The sequence below is a fragment of the Mastacembelus armatus genome, chromosome 23 (genome assembly GCF_900324485.2).
Source record: "Mastacembelus armatus chromosome 23, fMasArm1.2, whole genome shotgun sequence".
In the NCBI taxonomy this organism is placed as follows: Eukaryota; Metazoa; Chordata; class Actinopteri; order Synbranchiformes; family Mastacembelidae; genus Mastacembelus; species Mastacembelus armatus.
In genome coordinates, this window is record NC_046655.1 from 12,346,853 (window position 1) to 12,369,510 (window position 22,658).

The 22,658-nt window shown below is 42.4% G+C and overlaps 1 protein-coding gene across 1 annotated transcript in view; it reads right to left on the minus strand.

Moving 5' to 3' along the window:
• sema3c (sema domain, immunoglobulin domain (Ig), short basic domain, secreted, (semaphorin) 3C) overlaps positions 1 to 19,671 on the minus strand; it is a 32,859-nt gene extending 13,188 nt beyond the window's left edge. The window contains exons 1-5 of the mRNA XM_026326576.2: positions 19,468 to 19,671; positions 16,484 to 16,657; positions 4,632 to 4,792; positions 3,920 to 3,982; positions 1,132 to 1,251 (exon numbers count right to left, since the gene is read on the minus strand). Coding sequence (XP_026182361.1) covers positions 1,132 to 1,251; positions 3,920 to 3,982; positions 4,632 to 4,792; positions 16,484 to 16,619 — 480 coding nt within the window. The 5' untranslated portion in view covers positions 16,620 to 16,657; positions 19,468 to 19,671. The remainder of the gene's footprint in view (positions 1 to 1,131; positions 1,252 to 3,919; positions 3,983 to 4,631; positions 4,793 to 16,483; positions 16,658 to 19,467) is intronic.
• Positions 19,672 to 22,658: the final 2,987 nt, after the last annotated feature.

The following is a 22,658-nucleotide window of genomic DNA, read 5'->3' on the forward strand; positions in this document are numbered from 1 at the left end:
GAAGCACTTTTGAAAAGAAAGATGCAAAAATCACAAACACAAAACAGAATTAAAATAACCTGTCTGTTGGCAGCATCATATCAAGTTTCAAAACAGCCTAACAGCGTGGGGCACGTTCTCAGGGCGAAGGTCCACACCGTGAGCTCCGTGTCAACTTCCCACTAGAGCAGCTTGTTATACACAACAGAGCTCTGTTCTTGAGACGCTGACATGTTTGAGTGCAGACGTTGCAAACAGAGCAGTCGACCTTTCAAACAAAACCCCTAAATGACAAAAGGCACTGCAGTGCGGAAAGAGTCTGGTTGGGAGCTTTCTCGCTCTGCTTATTAGCGTCTGGCAGCAGTCGCCTGTGGCTAAATGTTGTTCACTCACTGAGCCCTTTTCTCCTGGAGGGCTTGTTTGCTCTCACTTCCAGAGCTGGAGACGAGAGCTGAGCGCCCAGAAAACAGCCCCTGACTCGAGCTCCATTTCCTCTAATCTTCAGCATCTCCTTCCCATCAAACATGTTGCTCACAGAAAATTGTGGACTCTTTAACATTTTTCCTATCATATGGTGGAACTTGTATTTCATAGAAGACCAGTAAAAGAATATGCTATTGTTAGAAGCAATCACTATCTGATGCTGCACATGAATTCAATTTCAGAAAGAATAGATTTTAATGACATTAGAGCAATTTCATATGTGCTAGTTGTCGTCCAGTTTATACATGTCTAGACTGATTCTGTAGACTGATAGCTTTTTAGATTTTGTTTTGAACATCTAAATAATTAGATAATATGAAATATTTCTCACTTATATCCCTTCAGGTATTTTCATGATTACTTTGTCTTCTCACACTAAATATGTTTTATTTGCATGTTCTTCCCAGCACCAAACCCCTTTCACCTTATTTTAATTTGAATATTACTTGACACACACATTATATGGACTCCATTTACACAATCTTTCACTTTTGAGATCATGTTATGGTGAAGTATCACTCTGCAGCACATGTGTCCCCTACAAATATGACAGATTTGGTGTCCAGCTTCTCAGCAGCTACAGTAACAGCTCTGGTGTTGACCATCAGGCCAGTGCCCCCAAATCCCAGTTTGTTTTCTTTTAAAATGAATCTGTCATCGTGTGCCCACCTCTGGTCTGCGGCCCCTGTTGACGTAAACACAGACGGGACTGTACGCTCCGCTGCCGCACATGAACAGATGAGTTCTGTTATAAGGCTGCACCACCCGGATGAAGTTCCCACAGCCGTGCTGGAAAACACAAATAAACAAAGAGACGCACAAAAATTCAGTAAGTAGGAGACAATAAAACATTTCTCAGATTCATTACAATTAAAAATTAAACCCACAGTAAATTATCACGACACTCTGACAAACATGCAGTGACATCTTTTGTTATTTTAAATAATTGAACAATATATTTATGTGTAACAATAATAAGCAGCACTTGGAAACAATTAAAAGTCATTATAATTTGTTTTTCAGCCATGACCCAATGACCCAAAATCTAACGTATCTCACTTGTTATACACTCACATGCGGCACAATCAAAAGATCCCAGAGCTCACCAGTCTGGTATTAAGGCCAGTGGAAAAAGAGTGTCAGTGGTTTACAGTGTGTGATATATCTATAGTAAAGACGATCACTGATCTCCCTACACCTCTGCTTCCACTTCCCAATCCCCAGCAGCAGCAGGAGTGCTAGACTTTGTGGCTAATTAAACCTGAGCCTGCAGAAAACTGGTGGAGAAAGGAAGACAGAGGACAGAAGTGGGGAGGAGAGGAGCATGTATCCAGGGAGCTGTCAGGAACTTGGCTACGACTGCAGGAATGGCAGCTGCTGCTACTCACGGTCAGTGCAGAGCTTTGCCAAAAACACAACTGAATTTTGACCATCACATAAGCAGTGCTGTTACTGAGCTTCCTCCTCCTGCTCACCCTCTCTCAGTTTTGGTTTCTCCTAACTTTCATCACTGATACATCTCATCACGCTCTCCTTCAACCCTCACACACACACACACACACACACACACACACACACTGCACCGATATCTGATCCAGTCTTACAGAGTCATATATACATACTGTCTCTGTTACATGTGCAGACATATCCTGTTTTATTTTCCTCACGTGTTTTCCTATCCTTACATACACAACTTTCATGACTGTGCTGGATAAATGTCATCCTGCCTCACAGCCTTGAGTTAAATTGGTGATCAAATAGCGTTTTAAGGCTTTTGTGTGAGCAGCAAACAGACTTTATCAACCTGGCTGGTCTATATTTCTTCTTCACTGCCATCCTGCAGCAGAAACAATGTGCAGTTGCTCTCTGCAGCTCTGCTTGGCTTTTCCCTTTTGGTGAGGAGAAACTTAATATATACAGATGGGTAGGGTAACCATAACAGATGGTAGGCGGCTCTGATTCAAATGAAGACACCCATGAGAAAGGAGACGTGCATTAAGGATGAGGTAAAAATAAAATATACTGCAGAGAAGTTGAAGGAGTTGGAAAAAGTGACCAATAACAGTGTAAAATAATGAGACAGAAACAGAAAGTGAAATTGGTAGAAGAGAAATGGGATGACAGAAGAGAGGATTGAGTGGCTCCACACAGAAATGGCTCACCCAAATATTTGTGGGATCCTGTCTGCAGCAGGCGGACTGTGACTCAGAGCAGCACAAATCACTCATTGACTGGAAACTTCTTCTCTATTTCAGCAACAGCATGTTGTATAAAACCCTGACCCTGCTCAGCTGCTGTCAGAGAGCTCGGAGATGTGATGGAGAATGTAGGACAACAGGGTAGTGCTGGTCGTAGTGATGCTTTTTATAGTTACTTAAATTTAAGTTGTGAATTAGTTCAAAAAGTTTTATCTTGAGGAACTAAACCCTTATTTTCCTCATTTATTTTCCTCCCTTGTCCTCTGCACTGCAGTGTCTGCAGGCAACTGTGCATGTGTTTGTTTCAGAACAACCCAATTAGGGGAAAACAAGGCGGAGGAGGAATCGGTTTTCAGAGTCTGGCCGTATGTCTTCATTAAATCTTGGTGTAGCTAACAAGTGCTGGTCAGAATCAGGCCAGGTTATGAAATCTCTGCATCAATGAGCCACGTCCCATTTGCAAGCTTTGATTCTGGTTTATTTTTCCTACACTGACCCGTGGCCCTCAGTCCTCCCACAGTCCATTCCCGCACTGACAAACCGTGTCGATGCCAGGGGGACTCCAGGCCAGTCGGTGACCCCGCAGACATCTGCTGCCTTCTACACATGTGGTTGGACCTGACAAGCTCACAGATGGAAGAGGAAAATCCCAGGAGATATCACATACATCTCTGCTGTAGACCCACTTGGAGAAGGGATCTGTGAACAGCTGACAAAGCCTTTGGTCTAGCTCTCATCATGATGGGAACAGCAGTAGGATGTATAAAATGACCAAATACCAGTCTTCATCTTTATTAACTGTCCTCATAGACGGACATGGACAGAGTTTACATTATAGAGCCTATAATGGGGTTTTCTGACTGACTTCTCATGCTTTCTTTTATACATCAGTATGCAATGTTATATTTAAATATCTATATGTATATATATGTCTCAGTTATTCATAGTGTTTTATTTATTGTTTGAATCCTAAAATGGGCAGCACGGTGAAGCAGTGGTTAATGCTGTCTGCTCACAGCAGGAAAACTCTCCCCCTCCAGGCCAAAGACACTCTCTGAAGGTGTGAATGTGAGTGTGAATATTTATCGCTCTATGTGTGAGTCCTGTGATAGACTGGCGGTCTGTCCAGGATGTACCCTGCCTCGCACCCAGTGTCAGCTGGGATTGGCCCCAGCTCCTTGAAACCCGGGACCGGATAAGAGCTGATGGATGGATCCTAAAAGGCGCCAAGTGACCCGTGGAAAGGCTGCTGCTCTTACCGTAGGGTCCTTGCCTGCCATTTGGCATTCCTCTATCTTGCTGGCAGATGCAGGCCAAAACACCTGGTGGTAAAAAAACAACAACAGAGCATTTAAGCTGATAAGTGAGACTGAGCCCCAGTTTCCATTCAGAGATTGAGGGAACCATAACATGAACAAGTTGTGGTCTGATCATATCATGTGTATATAAATGTAGATCAAATATTTAAAAAAAAAAGTGGAATTAGACATGTTCTAATAATTTATTTTTTTTAAAATAAAAGTTTAGGTCTCAATGCTTAGAAGCAATTACCAGCTGTGGAAAATGTATTTTCAAACCTGGGAGAGGTGCTTTAAAGGTCGAGCTCAATGAATACATCAAGCAATTTACTTAGAAAAAACGGATGTGGTGCAGCACTCCCTGGGGGAACCTAAATGCTTTCCCATCTGTTTATGCATTTCATGCCTGTCAATTACACTGAAGATACCTCCTTTACTGCATGCAGAATCAGCTATCAGAGAGCCTGAGCATTTTTATGGCTCCTCTGAATAACCCTAAAATTGTTCTGATCGTGGTAAATATGTGGTAATTTGCATGTCATGGTACAGATTGGAATAAAAGCCACAGCAGTAATTTTATGATTTTGTCCTTTGTGTCAGTGAGAGAAAGAAAAATGACAGCCTTGCTTTAGAAAACACAGTTTCATTTACATAACAATAAGCATCTGCTGACCTTAAGCGTGCCATGGGTGATGTTGTTGATGTCCATGGAGAGGACATGGTCTTTGCTGCCCACATACATCCTGTCCTGGTCCTCGTCCATGTGCAGGATCCTGTAGTCCATAGCCTTGTCCGATATACTGTAGTGTTCAAAAGTCTGGGAGGCCTGTAGCTCTGGGTCACAAGCAGAGAAAGAATGAAAACATATAAGTAAAATCATTTCCAAACTGAGGTGAGAGAAGCTTTTCCTCTGTTTCTGCTAAATTAAACTCAGAAGCTCTGGATAAAATATTTTCTCTCTGAATTCCACTTTCAGATTTGAAGGTTCATAAACGGACGTATTCTTATTTCTGATGGGATAGACACTGTAGATGGAGATTTAATGAACAGTGAAAAAGAGGCTCATGAATCTAATTTCAAAGTGATGTGTTGGAAAAGACACTTTCTGTCTCACAAAATTTATCATGCAGGCAACAAAAAACAAGGGGTGACTAAAGAGAACGTGCTGGGAGAGATACATTATGTACTGTATGAGACTCTTCCAGCAGCATCTCATCTACTAATTACAAGCTCACATTGTTCATACACACGAAGTAAACATTCTCAGACTGTTATTTTCAGCCTATTTGCTCCAGAGATAGAGAACTCTCCACCCTGTCATCAAAGGCCTTCACTGTTGAAGGCAAACTTATGCATATTTATCACTTTTTCAATCTGCACTGAGAGCAGGGGGTGTGGGAGGCAATGTAGATCTACACTCTCCATTTCCTCCCCTCCACTGACCCTCTCTAAGCTCTTTTTGTGTTCCCTCCTCCAATCAACAAACAGGTTGCCTGTGCTTTGCTCCAATGCCTTGGGCTAAAGTCACATTTTCATTATTGTGACATTCGCTTTTGAGGCTGGGGCCTTTTATCTTGAAGGAAAGTGGCTTTTCTGTGGCACCCCTCACTCTGATCACAGGCTGTTATTTGCTGCATTCACCATGTAAAGCCTGGAGTGTTTAACTTTAAATAAAGACGAGTTTACCACTTCAGTCACAGGCAAGTTTCCCACGACTCTTCGCTCTCTACACTCATCCTGTTTAGGTAGATTTCCTTATATGGCTCATGTCTTCAAGCAGGACCAGGGTATTTTTGAACACCGCATCAACCAAGGTGAGAGCATCATCTGGTGCCTGACGAAGAACGTGCACACAAACACGACTCTGCTTTTACCTGAATTGCCAGAAACCTAATTAAAAGTGAACGCGTCCTGTCAAGCAGATGTGCGTTTAATAAAAGAGCAAAGTTTACAAGAGCGATGGTATCAGCCTCATGCTTCAAAGCTGTGAAGACAGCATCACAGAGAGCGCTGTGCAAAGGCAATATTATCCTAACGCTGAAAGGGGTAAAGACGTTCCACGCCTTGCTCTGCCAGAGTGTGAGCCACCATGGGTGCAGGACTCACTAGCAGCTAATTAAAAACACACAGCCTCCAAAATCGGCCGTTTTCTAAACGTCTTCCCCAAATGAGTTCTTGGAAGAGATTCAGGAAAACCTTTTAGACCACAATACTCCACCTCATGTACTTCTTAATTTAAACAATCCCTGAGCTGATAGTCTTGTCTGTAACATAAAGATGGCAGCTGTCTTTAAACACGCAGCTGTTTACAACTGGACCGTGGAGCAGGAGTTTTAGTTTTAAAGCCATACATTAAGCTTGGAATAACCTCCCCACAGCTTTCTGAACCTATGCATCATGAATCCTGTAAGAAAGCTAAGAGGCGAGAGAAGCAGCAGAAATTATTAAGACATTCTTTCAAAGTACAAAATGCAAAGCAGCTGTACTGGGTTTTCTGGCAGGAGTTAGCTTAGCTGAGACAATTACTACAAAGGACGTGTGTTTAATATACTCAGCAGTAAATAGGAAGTCCTCATTAGGATATGAAAGTTAATTAACAGTATGAGGGAATAAAAGGGGAGTTTTATTGTAAACCAAAGTCTCAGTTTGTGTTTTCAACATTTTGCCTGTTGAACTAAAATAGTTATGTTATAGGAAACTCAGTAGGTCATAGATAGATAGATAGATATCAATGTTTAAAGGTTTTTGTTTATAATTAAGTATATAATTTACAATAAAAGCTTGACTAATGTGAATTAGGTGTTAGGTTCACTGCCTTCAGTTTTCTCTTAATGACCAATATCTGAGTTTGTTTGTTAATTTGGGAACTGACATTCAAACATCCACCCACTGCTGACTGACTTTGACATTATGTGCACGCCTACCTCTCCTGACAGCATCTGTCCAGAAAATTCCACAAGGGGAAGAAATTGTTCAGAGGGGTGTGGTGTGAGGTGAAATAACGGTCTAATACTATGGTGGACTTTATGGACTTTATATTGTTTTCTCACTGGGGGGAAATAGGATGCTTTCATGTTCCCTCGTGAGGGTGGAAGGTCAGTTAAGCCTGGTGTTGAGATGAAACGCAGCAGGGGCCCGTCACACGGCTCCAGCTTATTCAGTGAGAGACAAACCGAGCCCACATACCATCGGGTCTAGTATCTTCTCAGCGCTCTGCTTTCAATCTCACACTAACAAATGAGTCATGGTTGCACTGCTACAGCACTGTGGACCTACATCAAAAGTTCACATTGCCAGATGGTGCACCTGCTCTATCACAGAGAGGGGGCTGCTCTGAATAATTGTCAAGGTTTTTTTTTTTTTTTTTTACAGTAATTCAGTATATGTTTACAGAATCAATGCCAGCTCATAGCTTGGTATGTGGCCTTTGTGGAGTGAGGCTGCTACTAGAGTTCAAATTCATTCCTGTGGGGCATCTCAGGTTTCTAGACTAAATGTCCAAAATATTCAGTTATTCAAATTGTCAAATTTATCATTTACACATTTATCAAAACACTAAAGTGTTTTTGTTTTCGTGTGTGATGAAGAAATCGTCTGTACCACATGTGTTTTGTTAGTCATGAGTTTATATGAATTCCTCATTGTTGAGCTCACACGACTTCTCAAGAGGAAATGGTGCCAAAAGTGTGTGTGCACACCATCACTCAGGCATTATCCAGCATTTTGTTGTGGTTTTGGGATGCAGACTGACGTACACTTGTGCTCATAAATTGACATACCGCTGGCACAATTTGAGAAAGATTGGCCATTTTTTGGAAAACATAACTGAACATTCAGAACATGTGTTGGCCTTTTTAAAATAATAATGACAACTGGAATTACTAAAGATACTATCTGACAACTGTCCTTATAAAGAAAAGTTTTCTGCCTTATCTTTGAAAAATTGCCAGTATTTCTCAAAGTGTACTCGGGTTATGTACATTTCTGAGCACGAGTGTATTCTGTTTATGCTGAGAGACAGAATATATTGATGCAGCGATACAGATGACATTTTGTAAAAAAGGTGGGGAGCACACATTTGATAGTAGGTCTAGAAAAAAGTATTGAGAGTGATAAAATGCCTGTTGTTCAGTCTTATTTGCCGGTGTCCTCATTACTGGTGAAAAGGTCAAAGGAAACTGAAAAATGAGACAGAGAGACCAGGGCTCGGGTGGTGACAGTTGGTGGGTTTTCTATTATGTATAAGGGCAGGTGGGTGCCTTCGTGTGAATCTGACAGCAGTCTTATGCCTTTGACTTTGAGCTGCGACCCATTTGCCCTATTGGTGGATTGCTGACCAGCCATGAAACGACCCACCCAGATCCATGCGATGGACTGTGGGTTTAGTGGAAAGGACGAGGCTGAGAGTGGAGATTTTCTCTCTTTCAAGTAGGACATTTGTGTGAAGTGGTCAAGCGGAAGCAGCACAAAAGCCCTTTGTTGGGCCAAGAAACGACAGCAGTCATTCAATATTAAACAGCAGGTCACTTTCTTTGCTCCAGGACCAGACTGGCAAAAAAAAAAAAAACAAAAAAAAAGTCACATGTTGGCAGATGGTCTGTAATGCAAATCACTGAACACAAGCTGGTTTTGCTCAAAAGCTTAGTTGATCAAAGCAAAATAAATGACTAATAAAAATTTGAAATATTCCTGCGACATCTTTCCTTTGCAGCATGGGTAAAAATCCAGAAACAACGGACCCTACAGTCCCTGTAACACTACATGCTATCATTTTATATTAGACTCCTTTCTGGTAAGAAACCACATCTTTCAAATCTCACACCTCTAGTCTATAACAAAAGCTATTAAATATCTGAAGTCTCAGGCTCAGTCCAAGTTCACTCCAGTATGTTAGAGAGCAGCTCCCTTCCAGATACACAAGACGCTGCACTGTAAAAGTGATGGATTATGCCTGTAATTTATTTTAAAAACCTTAAATATGTTCAATTTTCAAACCATCAAATGTCAGGATTGGATGAACTGCGGAATAAATTTCCATCCTTAATTCTGACATAACTGAGATAGTGTTTGGCCATTTTCTCTCTAATATGGGCTGAATTGTTGAGTGACTCATAATTAAAACAAATGCATGTCATTTTGATTAATCCCTGACCGATAATCCTTTGGTTCATGACAGCAGATTGTGCTTGTTGTTGGTGCTGCTGGTACAACCCTGCACAACAGATATCTAAAGCTACCACAAGCTGTGATCACTGTGGCAGTTAATTCGGTGTTCAGTGGGAACAGTAAGAGAATCGATTGTTCACGGACACAGACGCCGAGTTAATAATCCAGGGAGGCAACAGGCTACTGAGGCCCACAGAGTAAAAAAAAAGAAAAAAGAACACCCTCTTTTATGAGATTGTGGTGAAAAGCCAAGTAGAAATAGAAAGAAAAGTAGGCAACAGGAAAGGACCTGCCATTGTGCCTGTTTGGATGGCAGCAATTAAAGAGCAGAGGAGATTGCTGCTTCTCTCTGTTGTGATTATATTGCCAGGAGAGGAAGGAAAACAACCACACGGACGATTCCCTCAGGTTCTCAGCACCGTAGGAGTCACAAACATGGAAACCAAACTGGTTTGGGTGGAAAAAAAAAAAAAAAGAAAAAGTTTTACAGCAATAAATGCTTCCATGGTTCTGGACTGGGTTGCCCATACAAGGAGAGGTTTGTTGTAATGCTGTATTGTAAAAAGTCAGAGATTCACAGTGGCTGGAAAGTATGTGAGATCTCAGAGGGACAGTTGCAGATTTGGACTCACCCAGGACTAAGATTTCAGGAACTGGTGCCAACTGGTTTCATTTCAGTAGAAGAAGAAATACCTCCAGTACTACTTCTTCCATGTTGGTGGGAGATACCATGAGGTGGCAGAACCCGAGGTACATGTGGTGACAATGAAAAACAGCAGCTTTTTGTAAGACTCCTCTGCTGTTTGCTCGCTCAGTGAGACACTTCATGAAAATCCATGCGGAGAGACTTTTTCATCTACATGACAAGGTGCTAAAACCTGCATGGAGGAACAATGTGGGCTTATTTTGTCAGAACATTAGCTTATCCCTTGTGAAGCGGGGATAAACAGCTTTAACCAAATTGACTGGGTGTCTGGAGTGTTGGTTTTTTTGATTAGCACCAATGTCTGAACACAGGCCAAAAGGTCCCTGCACCTAATTAGCCCTCAAGGGTCGCACAGTGTGCCAAATATAAACGAAGCTCTCCCATGCAAATCCACCCTAATCAATTGGCTTTCTACCTGAAAGGCCAGCATGAATAAATTAACTCCATGCTAATGAGGCTTGCTCTTCATTCAGTTAGAGGAGAACCTGTTCTGTGGTTGTCAGGGGCAGCTGGTAGGAGGGTCCCAATCACCCTTCTTGATAAATATTGAAGGAGAGGCTTATACCGCCCCTTTGCAATTCATCTCAGCTCACAGGATGGATTGGGTTTCATCATGGAGGCCTGACCTCAAACTCCATGCCAAATACCATTGCTCTTTGTGCTAAGAGGTCCTGGGTTCAGTTCTGGATGACTGCACTTACCTAACACAGTTCAGGCCCACTCACACATACTACAGCAGTAAAAGACTTCATCCTGGCAACTGACAGGCCTCTCTACAGATAAAAAATGTTTGCTGCTTGAATAGGACTGCCATCCACTTTCCTTTGGGACTTAGTTTGAGGGTTCACAGTAAAGGCTGGTGGCATATACACATGGCAGAGGGGAAGTTAAGGTGTTGTTTCACTGTCAGCAGACCACCCAGGACGTCCTGCGCTGGCTGACAGAGTCGTCCGATTGTCTGTCCAACAGTCATATTTCACATTCCGCGGCAAGCTGCACTCAGCACTCAAAACGCAGACAGCTTTGCAAACGTACTGTACTGCAACCACTTGTCACGGACAGAAGCCAGTGTTGGTTCAGAGAGGAAAGACTTTAAATCTACTGCATCTCGTTTATTTTCTGGTTGTTGTCTGTCACCAATTATCTATATCCAGACATTTGTAATGGGAATCATATGGGTGCACAGAATGCCTGAGATCTTATGTATGCCTTCTCTCACACTGGCTTCCCAAAGCAGATGACATGTCCAAGTGTGACATGTAAGCCTGGAGTATATTTTCTCCCTCGGCTGTGGGCATGCGTTTGTGCAAAGTGATGTTATCCAGCACCAACGTCAACTGCCGGGTTTACTGGATGGTTGGCGTGCTAAGGTGTTGGCTAATGTTTCCTGTAGGAGCAGAAACTTGAGATGACAATCTGTCCATCATACTGCCACGTTAGCCAGCTAGTTTGCATTCCCAATGCCCCAATTAGCACCTGGCCTCCCGTTCACGTCACCGACAGTTGCTCCTTCGCACAGAACCAACCCTTACCATCAGCCACCCAACTTTTTAGCCTTTGACCTTCCACCTGCCCACACCAGGAGCCTCTAGATACCAGTCACCTCCAGCAGACAGTAAATCTGTGGTTTAACTGTCATGGAGGCTTCCGTAGAGCCTCTCCAGAGATCTGCAGGAGATATGGGTCATAAGATTCTGACTGATGTGTTTACTAGTCATGGAGGAAAATAGGAATTGGGACTCTGTGGTGTTAGTGAAAGTAAAGATTTGCTGTGAGGGCAACAATGGCAAATACACCTGTTAAAACTTCTGTCTGTCTATGTATCTCAGGTGCTTTAGAAAAATCCATTCAAGTCATGAAATATTAAAATGATAGGAAAGCAGATCTCCTGGCTGGCCTGGGAACAGCTCAGCATCACCCCTGAAGAGCTAGAGGAGGTGAGGTGTCTGGGGACAGGCAGGTCTGGGCATCTTTGCTTAGACTGCTGCCCCTGCAACCCTACCATGGATAAGTGGAAGAGAATGGATCGATGGAAGGAAAGAAATCTATCTTAAGCCTCAATTTATAGATAATGAAAGTCATTTTTCCCCATGCAAAACAATGCATTGGTCAGCCAACAGATGAGCTCCAATATGAGAGTAGTTACTAATCATTTAAATACTCTAAACCTACAGTATAGAGGAATGACAAGAAACTATTTTGCACAACTAGATTTACAAGGCAGATTATTAATTGATGATAATACCAACATCTGTCAAGGATATTCCTGTTGACCTTGGTTATCCTTGAAGAGACACTGTCTTTGTATTGATGGTTATTGATTCCCTTTCAACATGTTGAGGATGAGGAATAATAAAACATGCAGCAGGGTTAGCAAGGTCAGCCGCAGGAATGACTAAACACAGAGACAGGCAGAGAAAGGCAGACTGACAGAGGAGCTGTCAAACATCTCTCACATTGTGTGGCCCAAGGCAGAGCAGGCTGGAGCTCACTGCTCACACCTAAACTGTCCATGCTGCAACTCGGGCGATTAGACTGATATGAATCTAGGTTAAATGCATATACAAATATTGTCTTTGCCATGTTGTCAGAGATCACACACAGCAGCGGTAACCTATAGCTATTTGTAGCATGTCTCTGTATGCCCTCGACAGCTTTGACAGGCCTATACTTTGCCCTGCCAGGAATTCACCATAATCACAGAGCATCACTGATTTTTTTCTTCACAAGCTTTATTATGTTTACCGCTGGAAAGTGGAGATGCTAATGTGAAGCTCTAATGTAAAGCAGAGGCAGAAAGCTGTCTTACATTGGAAAAGAGCTGACCATGAAGGCACAGACTTGGACATCCCTGTGTGCTTCTGGCTACTAGTCAGCACTGATCTTAAACCCACTAAGCTTTTGTCGATCCCAAAAGACTACTACACACTGCTACCCATCTAAGTCCAGTGTCTGCATTGCTTTCTGATTGTGCATTTAACAGCCCATTTAAATGCATTTCCAAAAAAATCCTTCAATAAGCTGAGAAAAATGAGGTATTACCCTAAAATATTAAACATCAAGCAGTGGTAGATCCTGTGCATCCAATTACTCTTCCCTCCTCTCGTGTTTAATTTAAATCTGATATTACTCTATAAGAGGTTTATGTATCATAGGGAAGAAAGCCTTGGCTCGACAGGTCTCTTCAGTGGAAAAAAAATAAGAGAGTGGAGAACATACTGGGGCTGTGCTTTTAAGATTGATGAACACATTAAAATACATCTCAGAGCCTTGGGATTCAAGTATTTGAGACATCTGCTTAGTGAAAGCCTGGAGATATTGTAAGCTTCCCAACCACATAGTTTTAACAATGATTCAGCAGAAACTATGCCACTGAAATGCAGTGGAGTGAAGGAATGCACATCCAGGCACTTACCATGAGCAAACACACACTCGCTCTCGGATTTACTGACATACACACACAAACTCAGCACCAAGTAAACATCCTTAACACACTGACATCCACCTCCCATGCATGACCAGTATCATAAATAATTGGGGTGAGTAGAAGCAGTAATGAGGCATGGTAAAGGCAAGGGGGGGATCTGGTGAATCACCTCTCTAATGACTGGTTCTGCTCAGACTGTGAATGAAGCCCAAGTGGGTCATACTGGTGTGACAGCTCATTACACTACAGACATCACCTCCTAGGACCCAACGAACAGACGTGTGCAAAACTTGACAATACCCATGTGAGAAAACATTCAGGTACGCTCACTTTAAAGTAAACATCTTTCACAGAGCTAACTCCTGTAGATCTGGAAGTTAATATTCAATACCGGAGGCTTGGCAGAAGAGGGCGAGACCGCTAATGAGGTTAAATGATCCTGATCACAAACACAGACCACTGCCTCAAATGAGGCTAAACGTTTTAATCTCACCATTCATGGAAAGACTGTTCAGCAACAGGAAGGCCGACCAAGTATTAGCTTATTTCCAACAGCCCTCCTGTCACAGGCTGCAGCAGGTTTGACTGCATTTTGGGGTGCATGAGGTTTATGTTTAAATACCACAGATAGAAAAGTCATAGATAGACATGATACAAATACAACTGCTTTTCAGTAGCATTAACTTGTCACTTAACCTTAAAGTTAATTTCTATATCATGATTAAATTACATGCATTTCCTCCATTTCAGCTATTTTAAGTCTGATATTCTGAATTCATTTGAGCTTGATTTTTAGAAAACTGACTAACGCTGTGTTGAACCAAGCTGACAGGATGTTTAACAACAATAACATGTCGGGATTGTTGGAAAGGCTGGAATTTCCATTTTACTTCTACTGCCACTAGACAAATACTGTTATACCAGTAATTATACATGGATCTGTGAAAAACAAACTATAATTAAAATGTATTAAAAAAATGAATATAATCTTAGGGGAAGCTGATCTAAAAGTTCTGTTATTGTGCACAGCTGCATTTGTATAACATTTCAGCCTCATTTTGACTATATACCCCAGACATGCCATAAAAGATGACCACAGATATTTAAAGCAAATGTAGAGGAGTAATTATCTTTAATCACACTTGGTATCCCTAAATAGTTTTGCTGTGAGGAAGAGGTTTATTACCCACTGCATGGAGGAAAGGGCATCGCTTGAGAGTTTATTATTTGGTTTAGTTGCATTTGTCACTGTTTATTATGCGGTTTTAATTGTGGTCTGGCTGCATTCGCCTCCAAAATATAAGAGTAAGCAGAGTGAGGGAGAGAGGAATGTCAGAGGCAGCAACTTCTCTGCAGGATGTGAGTCTGTGCCGGGAGTCCCATGAACCTGCCTTACCCCTGGATTGGATTTCACCATGAGGAGGAAAAGGGGGAGGATACTGAAGTGTCCTGCTACAAATCGTGCGTATCACTCACTAGTTTATTTTCTTGGTTTAGTTTGCTCCAGCTCATCATAATTAATAGGTGACATTTAGAAACAGAGGAATCCAGAGTCCAGGATTAACGTTTTGGCCAAACCACCTGTGCCTTCTTCCCCTGTGGGACCGACTCCTCCTGTGACTCTTCATCTTTCTGGTTGCTTTGGATAGAGCCCAAACTCCCTGAATTCTTGTCTCAGTTAAGACTTCCAGAGAAATGAGCTGCTATTTTATGTCTGAAAAAGTCCACTGATGTTTCACTCCCTGATGTTTAAAGCTCAGGTGCTAAATCAAAGCTGGAATGTAAATTCACAACTGAAGTTGGATGTTTAACTTTAAATAAACATCCTTCTACTTCAAAACCACTGCCCTGCTGCTCTTTATTCATAAATTCACAGAAATGTGTCCTCTGGTTATTACAGCACAGTAAAACACACATATTTACCTCCACATCCAGATAAACACTCATTAAGAATAAAATCCAGGGCCTGTTACAGAAATGCTGCACACTGCTGTCAATCTCTCCATTTATGGTTCTCCCTGAGGCCAGACACACTCACAGTAAGTCCCACAAATCAAATCTAATCCACACTCAGAAACGGACTCAAGCTTTCCAGGATTACAGGCACTGGCTTGTTTTCAGCAAGGCCACCTTTGACCTTTTAAACTGGCTATTTGGAAACACTGAGGACTGAGTGAATAATGTGACTACAGTAGTCAAAACCATAAATAGTGATGGTGTAGGTTATTCCTCCTATTCAGTCATTAGTTTGGGCTTCTTTTCATCTCGAGCTGTTATGTTTAACAACGCACACAGTCAGCAGAGCAGAAAAGGACTGAAGGCTTGTTAAGATATTAGGAATGAAAGAATAATCACAGAAATATGAAAAAGGAAAGAAAGACAGAAGTAATGATAATGACATATACATGGAAAGAATAAGACCAAATTAGGAAAATTCATGGCACAAGTAAAGCAATAGTCACTAAGAAAGGAAGAAAAAACCTAACTCCACCTGCTGTCGCCTTGTACCGTGAGGCTTTAATAACTCAATGTAGAAGCCTTACTGACGGACAGCCTCAGCTGCTCTGTGCTGCCTAATCCACAGCAAGAGGTAGTGAAAGGTGATCAAACATCTCCTTCAGCCCCTGCACACTATCCAACCCCTTGCACCACACATTGCTGGGCCATGAGTGATAGTTCCAGCTCATCCACACCGATTCATGCAACCATGCACACACACGCTCAGCCTGCTTACACCAAAATACACTCTCATTTCAAGGGATCTTAAAAAATTCATAAAATAATCTATGTCAAAGTAATTAAATAAAACAAGAGAATCAAAAGCAGGGGCAGCAATAATACCCACAGGCATGCAGTGCGGCGTGGTGTGATTAAAGTTTAACTAGGAACAGATTCAGGGTCCTTCTAAGAAGCAGTGCCACCCCCTGCAGAGATTTGACTTTTTGCTGACACACAGCAGGACAGCGGATGGACAGTGTACTGTCCAAGGACAGATCTTAAAGGCCCGAGGTGTGTCTATATACAAAAGTTGAAATAAATTGTGTATTGCTCCTTAACGATGTAGCCCCTAGTTAGCCTTGATCATCAAATATTTGTTTAGGATTGGTGCATTAAACACACATCATCAGTGCCACCTCATTACAACTGCAGAGAAACACAAGTGGACTAAGTTCAAGTTGAGAGTTTGCATTCATTTCAGGGGTGCTGGTCTGTTATTTCTTCTTACCTTCGAAGGACAGCAAGACTCTTGGCTGAGGCTGTGGGAGACTGGAGACCCCAGGGGAGAGGAGAAAGGGAGCCAGGAGGGAAAGTGCAATTGCTAACACCAGAGGTGGCCCGGCCAACCCCTCTGGCCTGCCCATGATTGTGCCGCTTAGAAACCAGGACCAGTCACTGCAGCCTGTCAGGGTGTTTGAAAAGAAAAAGGCAAGATTATGAGTAAATGTTTCCCTTGATTCTGGAAATATTTCAGTGTAACGTGGCAAAATCCTCAACAGCTTTATTTTAATGTGTTAATGTGTTTGTGGTTTTGTCTCTTCAGTCACATTAGCTCTCACTGCTAAAGCAGGAAGGATGATTTGTAAAGTAAGGCGTGGTACTGTACAAACCACTGGGAATGAAGATAAAAATGAGGACACAACATGTCAGTTAAATCCCATCACTTACTGTATCACTGCAGAGGCATCTTTCTTAAATATGGATGAGTTAAATGTGCACAAAAGAGCTGCCAGAGAAACACTCGCCTCAGCCTCCTCCTGTTCCTTTTCCATAACGGGACACAAGCAGCTCAATTATTGATAGAAGCAGGTACTGTGGTGCCTGCAGGGAACTAACTCCTGCAATGCTCCACTGATGGAGAAAGACTTGGCTGTTTTAACCACCCAAACCAACTGCTACTGTACCTGTGTTGTACAAAACCACATTACTCTGGGCAGGAGATGCAAAAAGAAAATGTTTACACAAGAGGGTGGATCCCACTACGGGTTATAGACGTGCAATGAAAATTTGATGGCCAAGAGATAAGAAAGGTGCATGATTGCTATAAAACTTTAAGTCTGGAGTGTAGTATTCAAATAGGTTGAGGTATGGGTGAGAGTAGTGGAGTGAAGCGTAGCAGATTTAGGGCAGAGGTCAAATTCTACAGTTCTAGGTGCATAAGGATACCATATGAAAACCGGCAAAGGAATGAGACCTCTTTGGCTCCACTTTAGAGAAGTGCAGTGTGGGGTTTAACCAGAGGAGGCCCAGCCACTGTACTGCAGACCCTCTGCTGCTGCTGCATCACCCACACACACCCTCACACACACCCTCCCCTTCAGCTCGGGCGTCTCCTGCAGCTTTAGCTCTGTCCCAAGGCTCAGCCCATGTCCTGTTCCAGCTTCTGACCCCAATTCTGCTGCTTCCCTGTAGCTGTGTCTAGTCCTGCAGATGGCTTCAGTTTAATTCCTCGCTGAGATTCCTGCCTTCATCCCAACACAGCGAAGGTGAACACTGCAGTTTTAGGTGTTTTAAGGAAAGTGCAAATCAAGTCCTAAGTCATGGTGAGCAAACTGTAAGTCCAAATGTTGACAAGAAAAATACTAAACAGTGTTAGTTCTTAAATAGTCAACTTCTGTGGTCATCTCAGACTTCCCTCTTTAGAATTGGACATGAAAAATGTGACACATTGTTATATGAGGTTCGTCATAATATTGGCATTCTTGTCTGAAGTTGGGATGGAGATACCAGTAAGTGTGAAAAACTGAACTTTTAAACTCATGGACGTCAACATCTACCCCTCCCAGCATGCACAGAGAGATGGCTGATCTCCCAGGGAGAGGCTCTGGCATGGAAATGTTGGCCTCACAGCCGCAAAACTCATCGTCCAGGGCGTTAGTCCTCAGCATCTTATGACATCCTGCCAGATCAGGTTTATACATGTCCTAGGTTTCACAAATACCTTCAGATCTCTGATGATCACTACACCGAGGACATGAATGAGATCACTACTGTTCTTCCCTCACACTCGTGAAGCATTGTAATGCCCATCTGGATTAATAGCATCAGCATTTGTTAAACAGAACAAAAAGAATAAATACTCATGTATTTTGTTGAGCTCTTGAAAGTCCAGATAGTCCAGCACAGGGTCTGCCAGAAACCTCTGTGACGGCAATTAACAAAAGGGGGTCAGTCTGAGTCACAGAGTTATATTTCCCGTTTGGTGTAATGATAATTGTGTTTATTGTGCATTCCTTGGCTGACCGCCTAATGAATTTTCCATCTCACTGTTTCAGACTCGTGGCTGAAAAACTAACATTAACTAATAAAAGTAGAAAACTGCATAGCTGGGCAAGCAAATAATTTTTTCTCCCTCATTCTTCAGACTTGGTCAAGATTGTTTGGCTCCCATCTGCCCCCATTAGTTTATCAAAACACATGGACATAATTTAATGATCCAGTCATTTTATTTATGTTTGACAGATTGAATCATTTAGTATTTTTGGTTTAATTGTTCCTGGACTGGAGAATAAGGAACAAGCTGCTCTCTGTCCCAACTCAAACAGGACAGTGTGTGTTCATACAGAACAACACCCTGTCATTCACATTCCCTCACACACACACACACACACACACACACACACACACACACACACACACACACACACACACACACACACACACACACAACAGGCGCACCCCAAAGTGTGTACTTCATATACATAAACATCAATAAATAAAATGTGACTCTTATGATCTCAGCAGTCAAACCCTGTGATTCTACACAACACACTCATCATTATTACTAAAACTTAAACCAGACAAGAAACACTTCCAGTGGAATAAAGTTCTGTCCCAGTGCTCACCTAAGCAAAGAACTATTAGAAAACACAAATCTTCAGGTTTTAATCAGCTTCAGGAGGCCACAGCGACCGCAACAAAGACATGACTCATATTCTGGAAATGTATTTAAAATAGTACAGCCAGAGCATGTGAGGGCAAGCATGACACCAGGGTCTGATGTAATATTCCACATGATTTAGAAGGAGAAGTGAAATGTGTTAAATTGGGCAGACAGAACAGAGTTTGCTTCAGCTATCCTCACTAATTCTCACTGGTGGGACCCTGCACCTGTTAGCCTCAAGCCCACCACCTCCTTTCTGCATCCTGCCTCAGCACAGTGCCGCACAGCACAGCAGGTAAATCCAGATTGTTCCCTCCTTCAGGACTCACCTTTCAGGGTCTTCCTCTAGTGATGGTCCCAGCTGAAGAAGTCAGGTCCCAATCCAGACCCGGGTCTGCTTTATCCCCCTGAAAACACCTTGTTTCCAGTGTCCTCCAGTGACACCAGAGAGGGAAAATGAAGCTATTCCATCTAAGTGCTCACAGGACGGGCTTGACTGAAACAGAGAGAGAAAGCACGGGAGAGATGAGAGGAAAGAGGGAGGAGAGTGAAAAGACATAGAGGGCTGGTGTCCTATTACACACTCTCCACTGAAGTCCCCCTCCTCCTCTTCTCCTCCTCCCCACCCCTCGCTTCCACCATCGCTTCCCTCTCTCCGTTAACTAGACAGCAACCAGATCACTTTAACATGTCCAGCTCAAAACGTCTGAGCCTGAAAGGTCAGACACATTCAGGACTGAGGCTGGTTTTAATGTGTGGATGATCAAATAACCAGTCTAAAAATATCTAATTTGCATTCCTTCACATGAAATCAGGCCATTTTCTTTGTATTTCTGTCATACATTGTTCCACATAACGGGTCAGTTCACCAGCATTTGCCATAAACATTTAAAACCAGGCTACAGTGAACTATGCAACAAATAATAGCTCAGAGTTTCACATGGAAAATGGATCAAATCAGACTAAACAGATATGTTGCTGCAGTGGACTCAACATGCAGCTATCCTGACTGAAAACAGTGGAGTTATTCCTTCAGCTGATGCAGCTGTTCATTATCTGTCTGCATTGTTCAGCATATTGAAATCATGTCCTTGAGTAGTCAGCTTCCGACATGATGGATTTCATTGTTAGAGCAGAGTCATCCAATGTGGTCAACCATAATAATATGTGCACATGCTTTTTGGTGAGGGAGACACTGTTTTAAAACCAAACCGCAGGAAATGGACTTGAAGATATCATGTTGATGTTGAAGTTAAAACGGAGGTGCTTTAACTGGGCTCACTCCTCAAAGCTTGGTCCATACATGGAGTGAAAAATACTATGCTGAGTGTCCAAACTGTGCCAAACCTGCACAAACACAAATACTTATTTCAACCCTGAGTTGTAGCTTCACCTCAAGCCCAAACCAGAGGAGCCAGGAGTCTTGACGGACTTGGCAGGATAGATGAATGTTACTGTAGAGCATGCAGTGCCACATGCCTTTTATTTAACCCCATTTATGCGCTAAGCTCTGGAGACAGTGAAAATAATGTCCACATTTTCATGAATGGATGCATTCATGCTACTCTGGAAATGTCCCATGTAACTTCATTGCAGGTATGAACAACACTTTACACTTTAGACTCTGTCTTGAGGTAAATTTAGAGCTTATTGTTACTTAAAATCAGCTCAGTAAAGAAAGGAAAGTGTGTGCACCAGATCTCTGAAGAAAGCGTCTGACAATGGGCGAGGAAAGAGGGGATCTCTGGTGGCTCAGACAGGAGGAAATAATTACCCCTCTCCTTGACAATGGAGCCTGATTTACACTTCTCCAATTAAAGTGTCAGGATGCCTGACTAGAGCGACGCAGCTTTTTCACTGGGCCCATTTGCACGCTCGTCATTGGCGGGGAAGAAGAATGGAAAGAAGTGGGTGAGAGCAAAAAAAAGAGATGAGGCGTATCCTTTACTATCCCCACGACGGATCTTCAGCAGTAAATTAACTTAATAAGCATGGTAAAAGTGCAACCAGGTGACAAACCCCAGACAGGTGTAATGTCTGACAGGAGACATAATTATAGGGGACTGTGCCTTGCAGCACGTGGTCGTAAATCATATGTGCTTAAATGTTTTTCAGGTTTTTTCTAAAAAATGGTGACGTTTGTTTCTACTCTGCTCATGGATCATCCAGTGCACAGTGTCTTTGCTGCACAAGTCACAGGTGGAGAACTTTAATGTATGTGTTGTTGCATTAGATTATATATATATATATATATATATATATATATACACACACACATATACACACACACACACACGCACACACACAATCATGTCCACTGTTAGCAATGCAGATGTTACACATTTACCACACTGATGTTAAAACCACAGGCCTTTCATACTTGGCAGCTCAGATGCACATGCATGTCATTGTCTACTAACAACACCAGCAGTAACACACACACACACACACACACACACACACACACACACACACACACACACACACACACACACACACACACACACACACACACACACACACACACACACACACATCACCGTGGGTAAATCTGACTGTATAAAATCAACTAAAACAAGAAATGCATTGTGTATTGTGAAACGACTAATAAGACTCACAACATTTTAATTTTAAAAAGGTGAATATGACCAAATAATCTGTCCATCATTGCATATGCAAATATTTCTCATGTGTTAACAGGTCTACTCTGACAGTTTAATGTACTGTCCAACACTTTCAGAAATCTGATTCAAATGTTTCATTCAAACCAAAACCTGCACAGAGGACAGTCCATACCTTCCAGTTAATGTCATATATACATGTCAGTACTGAACTTGGTTGATGATTATTTGTTTATGAACACTGAAACATAGACAAGCATTAATTCCAGCCTGATGCATGACTCCAGCTATAACAGGCTGTTGTCTTGCACATATTTTTTTCCAGATTATTCATCCTATCAGGGCAGCTGCTCTGATTTTACATATGTTTACTCCATCTGTGCAGCTCGTGCATATTTGTGGTCAGCACTTCTGTAAGCCAGTGAAAGGGAGGAAAAACAAAAAGGCAGGGACGTGAATAATAGGATTGCTAATTAGCTGCCAAGCAGCAAAGGGCAGATCTGATAAATGCTAAACACAAACAGGCAGCGTCCATCGTTTTCTGCAGCTCACTCTAATTGGTAGGTTTAGCCACCAAAGCAAAAGGCTGAGGAATCCTGCCAGAGTCACGCTCCATGTCAAAACAGCTTGAGAGAAATCTCACTGCACCTCTTTCTGAGTGTCTGAAGTCATCAGCTGGAATCTATACATTCATGTACAAGTACACTGCTGCTCTGAGGAGTGCTGGGTAAAGCTCCACTGCTCTGCTCTGTAATTTGGACTGACCACAGCTGAAAAGTGAGATGGAGTGTGACTTTCTCTGTCAGAGGGTCATTTCCATAATAGAAGGACATCAGCGGTGCACAGTGTCACGCTGCAGAAACAGCAGGTCCAGCACAGAGAAGGGGGATGCAGTAAAG